Genomic DNA, 12,199 nt, shown 5'->3' on the forward strand with positions numbered 1-12,199 from the left:
AAAGACTATAATAAATCAATTTTGTGGAGCCGATCCCAAACAAATAATGCTCAGGTTGAACATTTGTGGATTTATATTGTGAATATTTCTTTCAAAAACAGTAAATCTCCTGCAGAGCTACAGGTCATAGGCCCTCGTTCGCCGTCTGAGTTTATGACATCGACGACTTCCAAGAACACAAACTCTGAGGTGTGGAGAAGGAGACTAGAAGCGTTTGGGCGGAGCATTGTCTGAGGTGTAAACAGTTTAGAGCCGACTAATCACATACTGAATGCTAATTTCTGCGGCCGTAAACAGTAAGAAAAGCAGAGTAAATGGTGACGTTTTTTACACACAAAAGAGACAGTTTAACGTCGTTTGAATGTCGTCACGTGTCTGCCTAACACACTGAGCTGAAAGGTTAAAGGATCAGACTATTGAGCCTTCTGATAGTCAATGTGTATCTTAAGTTTGGAGTTTTATCTACACTAATATTGATCCGTGCAAGTGTATTTACTGCTTTAATGTAATTAGACCGGTTTATTCTGCAAAAAAGTGTCCTCAAAATTGAAAAATAATATGAAAAATCCTGCGGTTTCAGAACAGAAAATCTGCTTTAAAATCTACAATAATCAGGAGCAAACTCATTTATAAATGTTTATCCTGTATTTCTTTTGATATATATATACATTATCATAATATAATTTTTTTTACATCACTAAAACAAATGCACAGTTTTGAATTAGCCCGTGTAGAAGCTTAACCTGGTTCTATTTAGAGCCCAAATGATTTTACTCGGTTCTGTACGTTTAAACCAAATTTATACTCTTTTTAAAAATGTTATTAGTACATGTTTAATTTTATTCATGCCACATTTTTCTATTATTATTATTTTGATTCATTGCTGTACGTTGCATCTTATAAACGCCAAAGCGAGTTCTTAGTTTCTGACTTTTGTTCATCGTCGACGGCAAAAAAAACATTTCTGATTCTGATTAAAGTGTCTATGACAGGTTTTTATGATGTTCTAATTTTGACTTTATTTGGTGTATTTATTATACCTGTTGTACATATAAATGATAGTTTTACACCAATCGAGCAGGTTTTTGTGGAGAAAACGTTTAAAAATCTGTAGAAAATGACATTCCAGTCAAAGTTTATGCAGAATTTACACAAAGAAACAACTTTTTTGATGCTCTTAACGTCAATTCAACAAAATAAAGTCGCTCTCATATTTTTTTTTTGTCAAATAAAAAACATTGTGACATTAGAGGAGTTTTTGCCCAGTGTTTTCTGGGTAATTTCCTAGTGTGATGTTGTCAATCACAAACAGGAAGTGAAACCTAAAACATGTGCTTTTCTGTGATAACATTTGTATAATTTTTAGCGACATTCAAAACATATTAATTACAGTATATAATAAGTATATTACAGTGCAGTTTTTATGGATCTGGGCTTAACTTGAATCATATTTTTTTTGTAATACTTGACTTCACTACATTTCAAAGTAAAATACTGTATGAGCTTTTCTATTCCATCAGATTTATAAAACAAAAAAGCACGATGTTATTGATTGGTCAGTTTTTACTTTATTTCTCTTTTTTGGTCAATATCTGCCGTTCTCACACACTTTGACATGGCTTGTACTTGCTTTAGTTTTTTTGGTAAATACACAAGAAATACTATACTAAAAATAATAATATTTTTTATACAAACCAAACATGTCTCTCTGTCTTTTCAATCTCATCTTTAATAATAAAGTTCGCAATAAAGTTTCAATTTACAGCACTTATGAATTGCAGCATGAATTTCTGCAGCAAACACTTCACTAGTAATGTACTTTTACTTGTTGGAGAAATTTACCTTTTTTGTGAATTACTTTCACTAACTAGATCAGGGTTATTCAGCTAAATTTTCCCGAGGGCTTTTTAAATATTGATAAAAGAGACAAATGGCCAATCTGAACCAGAATTAAACCAGGACTAGACTAGTACCAACCGGGACTGAACCAGGACTAACCAGAGTTAAATCACGTCCAGAAGGGTCAAACTAGGTCTAAAGCAGTAAACAATATCATATAATTGTCTCTTTTGTTATTGACCTTTGCTGTGGGCCTTAAACCCCGATCGTGAGGGTCTATTTCCCCAAAAACGCCCGACCGAAATGAGCCCGTTTCAAACTGAAGCTACTTCTAGACCTAGAGAACAAACAAATGGACTGGACTCTTTGTGAAGCTGTTATTTTAGCTCCTGATGTTTGACTAACTCTGATTATAACTTAAGTGCACCTTAAAGTTCTTCGGTTAATATAAAGAGCAGTAAAAATGATGTCGGATGGTCTGTTTGACACGAGTATTTGATGGGTTTCGACAATTCCTATTTGAAAACTGAAGCTAATTTAAAATGTTTTAGGGAATTGTAATTAAGTGAAAAAAAATAAAAATAATCAGATATTTATATTTATTTTATAGCATTTTTTACTTGTTGGTTTGGAGTAAAAGAAACTGATCAAATTTATCTGTGACTGAAAATAATATTCTTTTTATATTTAGCTTTATATTTATTCTATGTCCAGCAGTATGAAGGTTATTTTGTGTTTTTATTACGATTTTATTTTTTACATACATATTTTTTTTACATTGGATTTTGTTTTTACATAAGAAAAAAAAAGAAGTGATTGTATTGATGTGCAATGAATAGTTTCACTAGATTCAATGTAAAAAAAAAATAAACAAATAACCAAAATAACCTTCATACAGCAGTTTGAATTTCCTTTTATCAGATGTGGACAAAAAGGAAATACGTTCAGCCTTCGGTAAAGTTGATGAAAACGCAGTAAACTAGAGTAACATTTCAATAAACAGTTGTCCGTGAATGAATCGTCTTTAACACATTTTCCGTCCGAATCGTGTTCCGTGTTCTTACCACTACTTCCACTGTCTCGGCTCTGATTGGTCGTGAACCCCTCCACGCATGACATCAGCGCGTTCTGATTGGCTCAGACGCAGATTCGCCGGTCTCGAGTGTCTCCTCACCCTTCTTTAACGAGTCGCTTTTACGCCGCACACCAGCGCATACTTGGACTCTCTTTGTGGGGGAAAAACGCGAAACAAAAGTACTCGTTTCTTTCAGCTATGGCCGTGGGATCGAACCGACGACTTTTGACGAAACTGCTGATCTGTTCAGAGACGTTGTTTTCGCCCGCGGCGCATAATTCGAGGAAAACGCGATCAAGGTTTGTTACGTTTTCTTTGGTTTGTCTACGAAAAATGTCAAATATCCTCCTTAGTTCGGCAAATAATGACCAAACATACACGTTTTTATTGATTTGAGATCGGTTTGTGTATTTACAACAACAACAAAAAAGTTTAAATGTGAGATTACACAGTTGTCTGAATATTATTTACTGAATGATTAAAGAAAAGGTGGTAATTAGGGATTAAACTGATGCGGGGGTTTACATTGACATTTTTTTTTTATCGACTGTTCAAAAGAAATGGCCAGAAATGTTCACATTTACCTCGTTTTACATCGACTAAACGGGTCAGTAATCACCAGTTACAGGAAATGGAATTAGTTCAAAATGACAAAAATAACAAAGTATGAACGACATCTAAAGCTTAATTGGGCCAAAAACGCTCGTATTAAAACAGGACATCGCAGAAAAATCGGTTTACATCGCCTGATCTGACGCTGCGTTTCACTTTCGAATTCTTGGACATTTTCATTTGATTTATTTTTTACTTTTTTAGAGACGTCTCTGTGCGTAATTTACTGGGTGAGGTGCGCGTTAAACCGGTTACAGGGGCGGACCACACGCCGCGACTTTCACACGAACTAAAGCGAAAATCAAAATGTCCCGTTTCACTGCCCTGCGGGAGCCACAGCGGGAAATCGCACTACGCCCCGCGGAGAATGAATGCGCCAAATCCGTTTATCCGAGCGACAAAACCGACTGAATTCAACGGCTCTTTGCGCCAATAAACACTGATCAATTTATGAATCCTTTGTCGGACAATCTTACGTGATAATCGGATTTCCTCATTTTCCTGTACGTTTTGATTTGAGAAGAAAAGGTTTATCGCCATTGTCGGTGATTTAAAAACACAATTCACAAATTTGGAACTTTATTCAGTGATGAAGTGCACCACAGAACAACAAATATAATGGCAAAATATAAAAAAAGAATAAGGTATGAATAAAAAAATTGTTTAACTAAATAAGATAAAAATAAACTTAAAAACAATAAGTAAATGGCTGATGCAGGGACAAAAGATTAACCTATACTCCAGTAAAAGTATAGGCTTATCGCAATAAAAAATAATCATTACTTGAGTATTTCACACAGATTTTTGAGAAGTATCGACTTTGAAACTGTCAAATGCAGTGATTTTTGAACTAATTGTGCTGATTTTTGGTCAAAAGATGTAACTATGAACCACTTTCTTAATTCTCCTGGTCAGTTGTTGTCATGGAGATGTATAAACTATGGAAAAATACTTCTGCTTTTGAGTGCAGTTAAAACGACTTTTTAAAGTACCGATCCTTAAAAATATCCTTGACTTGCCGACAATACTGTTGGTTTTTTTGCACACGATTACTTTCCGGCTGATGAAGCCTATGTCGCTGGCCGGCATCAATGGCCTTTCTGTGTTTGTCCCTGCGGTTTTCCATGTCACCTTGGTAACCGTGACCTGGATCCTGGATCAAGATCTTGGGGGGAGGGCCCTCTACAGCTTTAGGAGATGATTTGTGTCATCAAGTTTCAGTTTATATCCATTTGGAGTTTCAGTCACTGGATTTAAGAATAATGTATGGGTTCTTCTCGGGTTGAAACATTTTTAAATATTCAATGCACACTTTTTTCAAACTCTCAAATTCAACAGTTAAGATTCTGAGGGGAAAATCCAGTCAAATTCACACTTTTAGGGCTGCCCTGAATAAATAGTCTGTTTGCTGTAACCTGACCCAACATTTTTTCAAGTGGGTCTGTCGGTAGGCAAATGACTTTTTTTTTTTTTTACTTTTGAAGGCAAAAAAAAGATCCAAAGCGTCGCCATTTTTTTATGTCAGTGAGTCGGCGAAATATTAGAAAAAAAAACATTTGGTGTCATTTTTTTTTTTTTTCCCAGTCGGCTAGTTTTATACCGGGTCGGTTGGGTTACGGCAAACATACATATTTTGCTCAGCCTAGCGAGTGAGTGAATCTTTACCCTGCAATTTTATTTTACTCCTGAATTTAAACTGTTTAATCTGAGCGCTTGCAGTGAATATTAAAAAGGTGATTTTTTTTTTTTTTTTTTTTTTTTTTTTTTTTGTTTTTTTTTTTTTCATTGTGATATTGTGACTCTTTGAACTCAATGGTGTTTTCGGCTTATGACAAGGTCCTGTATTGATGCGCTGCTTGTTTGTGTTGCTTCCAGACTCCTCGGCTGCTGCGGGTCGCGGCGGTGGAGCAGCAGGTCCACTCCCCCTCCGGCCCCTCTCGCCCCCACGGTCACGCCCAGCCGAGGCTTCATCGACCTGGCCGCCTCCGTCAGTCCGCGGAGGATGGAGTACTCGGAAAGCAGGACGTTCGGGTACGGCGCTCGTCGCAGGCGGTAGAACGTGGCCGCGGGCCAAAGGGTCTGGTCCCGCTCTGGGTTTTTATAACGCGTCGGGGTGACTCGGGCGGCGGCGGTCATAAGTGGTGACCGTTTTGGGACACACAAACGGCAAACACAGACAGTACTTTTTCGAGTCGCACCAGGTCCCAACCAGGTCCATAAAAAGGCAGTCAAATGTGAGGCCAAACTGGTTCACATCCAGGTCTAAACTTTGAATAGTCTTAGTACTCTTAATCCTTCTGTTTTTGATGCCACAGTGATGGTTAAACATAGTATAATTTTTAACTAAAAATTATGTTTTTATATGTATTCTGATAAAGATCAAGATAACGTCAACCATCCTGGTGTAATATGTCAATTATGTCCATATAACGGCTGTAAATAAGTTATTTTTATTATTGAGTATAACATTTTTTTACAATTTTTTTTTTTTACTTTCTCTTTTTCCCAAGCTTTTTTTTTTTAACAATAGTTTTTTTTACAAGCGTATTTTATTTTATTTTTTTACTATATATATTTTTTTACACCTGTTTTTTTAATAAGAGTTTTTTTATACATTAAAAAATAATTATCTGTTTCTTTTATTATTACAGTGAACCCTCGTTTATCGCGGGGGTTACATTCCAAAAAGAACCCGCGAAAGACGAAATCCGTGAAGTAGAAACCTTTATTTTTTTTTTACAGTTATTATACAATTAAATACTCCATAAAACATTGAAGCTCACGCGCGGCGCTCTCACCGGCGTGACCCGCAGCTCAAGCGCGTGCTCTCACCGGCCTCGCAAACTTCAATTTGGCAAGCGCTTTTACGTACGTGTACATATTAATCCATAACGTTATTGACACACAGGTAGAGAAGACGTGGAGAGACTGTTAAGCCAATCAGAATGCAGAACACAATGCAAGATGCAAATCCGTGAAGCAGCGAGACCGCGAAAAGTGAACCGCATTATAGCGAGGGTTCACTGTACACTTCTGTGCCTAATCTGTGTTGTAACAATGACATTTCCCCCATTGTGGGACAAATAAAGGTTATTCCAAAGACATTCAAGAAAAGCCCATTTTTGTTACATTCATGGCATTTTTCTATCTATTTCTTAGTATAATTCTCTTTCAAATTAACATGCAATTTTGAGTATCAGTGTAGTATCTGGATATCAATACTTTTGGCAGCCCTAAACTAACGATGGCACAAGTAGTCTTTTTTTTTTTAATTTATTTATTTTTTTTTTTTTAAATGTCTAATGGGTTTTTAAGATGGGAAAAAAAGTACTGCATTTGCAAAGAGAAAAAAAAACATTATTCAGTTTTTTTTTTTACCCGGCATAAATGTTTAAACGTCTTTTCTTCCCGTCTGTTCAGGTTCAGCCCGGAGCAGATTTACGCCGTGGTGGCGAACGTCGACCAGTACAGCCAGTTCGTCCCCTGGTGCCAAAAGTCCCGGACGGCGACGACGGCAAACGGACGGGTCCTGGCCGAGCTGGTGATCGGATTCCCCCCCGTGTCAGAGCGCTACGTCTCCGAGCTCGCCTGCGTCCCGAACTGCCACGTCCGGGTGAGAACTCCGCCCCCAGAAATCGATTTGATAAACGCGGCGGTCGATCGTGCGAGCGCTCTTTTATTTTGGTAACATTTTTGTGCACTTTGTTTATGTCGTGAAATCAGTCATGACGGTTTTTAACGAGAGAAAATTGTGTTGAAAAAGGTTGAGTTATGCCATTTTAATCATGATCACCATATTTTCCGGACTATACGTCGCACAAGCCAAAAAATGCATAATGGAGAAGAAAAAACCCATAAGTGACACTGGAGTATGAAATGCGATTGCAAGTGTGAAAATAACAAAATCACAAATAAGTCGCTCTGGAGTAAATCATTAGAAATATAAGTATAAGTCGCACCCCGGCCAAAACTATGAAAAAAGGTGTGACTTATAGTCCGGAAAATACAGTATCACAAAAACAATGTAAATGTTTCAAATCTATTTCAATTATGACCCAAAACTTAATCATTCCTTTTTTTTTTCATGATCAAGTTGCTTTAAGATGTCTTTTATTTTGGTAACACTTTTGCGACTTGTTTATGTCGTCATGAGGGTTTTTAACGAGGGAAAATCGTATTGAAAAAGGTTGGCAAAGCGGAAAGGAAGAAGTTGTAATAATGCCATTTTAATCATGATTATTACAAACAACGTAAATGTTTCAAATAATTATTTCACAATTTCCATTAGGACCCAAAATGAATGGGGGATTTCACCGACTATGACCCAAAACTTCATAATTCAAATTTTTTCATCAAGTCGCTTTTAAAGGTGCCATATCATGCTTTTTTTCACGTTTCGTAGTCTATCCTAAGTGTATAATTGATAATAATAAGGGTTGTGCAACACCCTTAACATAATAGTTTAGAAATATCACCCATACCTTGGACCCCCTCACCAACCCGGAAATGCAAACAGCTTGGTTTGATATTCGCCCCCACCCTTGCGAAGAGCGATCTGGCTCCCCCGCCCAACCCGTGACGTAGTCTCAGAGCGCGCGTGTGTGCCCCGCCCACCCCGGAGACGGTGGGGGTGTAAACAGAGGCAGAGGTGACAGCGTGGACACAGCCGCACGCGAGAATCAACATTCTATTTATCATGGCGGTGCGTGGAACTGAGCCTTATGTTCTGGACCCAGAGTTAGACCCAGAGTTTGAAGTGCACGCAGTAGAAGTACCACGACGACTGCAGCAGGACGTTTTCGTTTGGTAAATAATCAGCGCGGAGCCGGGAGGAAGGGGGCGGGAGGGGGATGGAGAGGGGGGAGGGTGAGGGGGGATGGCGACGCGTGCCTGCGGTTATGACCAGTAATCAGTTTGCAGATTCGAGGAAAGGAGATAGTCTGTACTATAGCTAAAAAACTGCTAAATAACTTTTTAGACATTTTTGGCTGACATTGAAACTGTATTTGCGCTATTTTCCGGAGTATAAGTCGCACCGGCCAAAAATGCATAATGGAGAAGAAAAAAAACATATAAGTTGCACTGGAGTATGAAATACAGTTGCAAGTGAAAATTACAAATAATATCACATAAGTCACTCCGGAGTATAAATATAAGTATAAGTCGCACCCCGGCCAAAACTATGAAAAAAGGTGCAACTTATAGTCCAGAAAATACGGTAATACAAATTTTTCATCATCAAGTCTCTTTAAGATGTCTTTTTTGTGAGACCGATGATGTTTACGTTTCCTCTGTGGCCATTTTGAAGAGTGGTTTGTTTGCTCTCCAAACAGGCCGTGTGCAGAGATGGCTCGCTCTTCCGCCATCTTGAGACGGTCTGGAGTTTCTCCCCTGGTGCAGCCCCGAACTCCTGCCACGTGGACTTCTTTGTAAGTGAATGTCCAACACGCAAAATATCAACTGGTTTGGAGTTTTCAGTTTGCTTAAATCTGATGTTTCGGACTAAACGACTCTTAATTTGGGCGTGATAATGACTGAGCCAACCCAGGAGGGTCACACAGGTTAATCCACTGCTTAAATGCTTAAAATAACAAATGATTTGGTTTGATGTTGGATTGTTTCAAGATAAGATCAGATATTCCTTTATTGTCCACAATTGGGGAAATGTCATTGCTGCAACGCAGGTAGATACAGAGGAAAAGGACAGAAACTTATAGGAAGTTTAAAAAGGGGCCGTGGCTACAGAGCCGCGGCACGAAATAGCCTAGAAAGTTCCGGCCGCGCGCTGCGGCTCTGTAGACACTCTTAAAAAAACACTCTTACAAACAAAAACTCTTACAAACAAAAACTCCTCTAGACAGAACCTCATTTCTTAATAAGGAATGGAGGGGAAGAATAAAGATAAAATAAAAACGGCTAGCGTAAGACAAAATAATACTAATAATAATGGTAAAATAAATACTCTATTTTCATCAGTTATATGCACATGAATTAGACATTATTGCGTGTGAGTACGACAGTAATTGCACAAAAGCTGCACTTTTCAGAAGATCAGAAATAATGTGTATTTGAAGAAAAAACTGGCGTCTCCATGATATTCTCTTACTGAATTGTTTTTTCAGCGTGTGATTGTTCCTCACACAGATCTTCAGTGTGTCATTGTTCCTCACACAGATCTTCAGTGTGTCATTGTTCCTCACACAGATCTTCAGTGTCATTGTTCCTCACACAGATCTTCAGCGTGTCATTGTTCCTCACACAGATCTTCAGCGTGTCGTTGTTCCTCACTCAGATCTTCAGCGTGTCGTTGTTCCTCACTCAGATCTGCGGTACATTAGCTTCTGCTTCTCCTTTTAGATGTTTTCTCTGCTCAATACCAATGATCTGACCCTTCTCAAACATCCATAACCACGGGATTCGTCGTTCCAGAAATGAGAAGCCGCTGACTGCATCGGTCGTGTTTAAATACAGTGTTGCATGTGAAAGCTCATCACCTGCAGTAGTTATCCAGTAGGAGGCGCCACCTACTGTATTTAGTCCTGGACAAGCCGTGTGTAACAGAAATGAGAATAAAGCTGCTGAAAATGAGCTTTGTGGGGGAAAAAGTGGGATTAGATTTAGGACTTTACCTTGGGACCGTAGTACTTTCAGGTGTCCTTTGCAGTACATTTGACATGTCTGACTGCAGTATTTGTCCTTCTTTCATGTGTCCTTTGCAGTACATTTGACATGTATGATTGCAGTATTTGTCCTTCTTTCAGGTGTCATTTGAGTTCAAGTCGCTGCTCCACTCTCAGCTGGCCAGAGTGTTTTTTGAAGAAGTGTCCAGAGAAATGGTCAGCGCCTTCGAGTCCAGAGCCGCTGCGCTTTACAGAAACAGTCCAACAACATCCCAAAAACCATCCTGACAATAAGAATTTAAGTTTTTGATGTTTATTTTTGTTTCTGTTTTGTTCCCACGGATACTGCACAAGAGGCTGGCTCTCCTTATTGCACAAACAAATACTTCAAAATACACATGATATTGCATTTACTTATGGATCACGTCTTAATTTATTGTATTACTTGTAAATAGTAATTGTAATTTTTTAAAATGTAATATTATTGTGCACACTTTACACGACCTCTACCTCAGCAAAATGTGTTTTATTTAATGAAATAAAATGATTCTCTGACGTTACAACTGAAAATTAAACATATTTGAACCCTGCTGGTGACATTTTTCTCTTGATCTCATTGGATTGTGTTTGACTAAAGTGGCACCGTGTAACTTTTCCAGTGGAGCGTCCATTGTCTGCGTTGTCTCCATAGACATGTCATTGGTACGATTGCGTACCAGGGTAGAGGGGGTGATGGTCGAGGTGTCAATGCTGAGTGAAAAGGGACCAGTTTTATTGAGAGTGGATTTGGTGCCAATGAGGAGGATCTCTGTTTTGTCACTGTTCAGTTTGAGGAAGTTGAGAGTGAGCCATGATTTTATTGTAGAGATGCAGGTTTCGATGTGGCTGAGGGGAGGGTTTTGGGTGGATTTGGTGGTGAGGTATATCTGGGTGTCGTCAGCGTAGCAGTGAGAGTCCAGGTTGAGTTGGCGGAGGATGTGACCAAGGGGGAAGATGTAGCAGATGAAGAGGAGGGGGCCGAGGACTGAGCCATGGGGGAACCCCTGCGTTACTGGGGAGAGGGTGGATGAGTGACCGGAGAGGGAAATGAACTCTTGCCTGTTGGTGAGGTAGGATGTGAGCCAGTCAAGTGCAGAGCCCTCAACACCCAGTTGGCGCAGCCTTTGTAGGGGGATGGAATGTCATAAGGCGCTGGTACAGCTGGCAGCCCGGTGTAAACGCTCTCTCTTCTTTCTCACACTTATTGTGCTTTATCTCCTATATTTTGTAAATATAGTTAGTATATTTTTTTCTATTTTACTGTACGATAGGGACACGCGCTGGAATAGTTTTTTAATTCAACTGTTTTTGACTTTTTTCGGCTGGATTTGAGCGTTTTTCGTTGCGTTCGTTGTGTTGTTGTGACGTGAGCTAGCTCCGAGCGAGCCCACCAGCCCCCCCCCCCGCGCCCTCCGGCCGCGCTAAAGTACGGTGTGTCGTCGGTACACGTTTTTATACACGTTTATATGAAAGAGGAACTTCACGAACGATCGGGACACGCACTGGAATCGCTTTAAATTAACTTGTTTTGACTTTATTCGGCTGGATTGAGTGTTTTCGTTGTGTCGTTGCGATGTGTCTTGGCTCTGAGTCCCCCGGCTCCGGCCCCGCCCCCCGGCCGGCCCCGCCCCCCGGCCGGCCCCGCCCCCCGGCCGGCGCCGTACCGCGTTTACACAAAGGAGGAACTCATGAAACTGCGGAGAACAGTTGTCTTACCCGGAGATCGTCACGTTATCCCGGCGGACATCCTAAGGAAAACGCAACGAGGCAGACGGGCTGGACGTAAACTCCGAGAGAAGAGAGGGACAAACAGGAAGTCGGTTCCCGCCGTAGTCATGGGTAACGTGAGGTCCCTTCAAAATAAAATGACGGAAATAGCGAGCCTCATGCGGTCCCAGAGGATTTATAGGGACAGCAGCGTCTTGATTTTCACAGAGACCTGGTTAACAGCAGAAATGCCAGACTCTATTGTAGGTTTGGACAATTTTCATCTGCTGCGGGCGGACAGAACGAA

The 12,199-nt window shown here is 39.8% G+C and overlaps 1 protein-coding gene across 1 annotated transcript; it reads left to right on the plus strand.

Annotated features, from left to right (window-relative positions):
• The first annotated feature begins 3,036 nt into the window (after positions 1-3,036).
• LOC140357639 (coenzyme Q-binding protein COQ10 homolog, mitochondrial) lies at positions 3,037-10,736 on the plus strand. Its single transcript, XM_072442143.1, has 5 exons — positions 3,037-3,213; positions 5,402-5,557; positions 6,947-7,139; positions 8,860-8,955; positions 10,288-10,736. Exons 1-5 carry the CDS (start codon positions 3,113-3,115, stop codon positions 10,432-10,434), a joined length of 693 nt encoding a protein of 230 aa, XP_072298244.1. The 5' UTR covers positions 3,037-3,112; the 3' UTR covers positions 10,435-10,736.
• The last annotated feature ends 1,463 nt before the right edge of the window (positions 10,737-12,199 follow it).

This window comes from Eucyclogobius newberryi, unplaced genomic scaffold (assembly GCF_026437365.1).
Source record: "Eucyclogobius newberryi isolate DKJ021-1_F unplaced genomic scaffold, fEucNew1.0.hap1 SCAF_13, whole genome shotgun sequence".
NCBI lineage: Eukaryota > Metazoa > Chordata > Actinopteri > Gobiiformes > Gobiidae > Eucyclogobius > Eucyclogobius newberryi.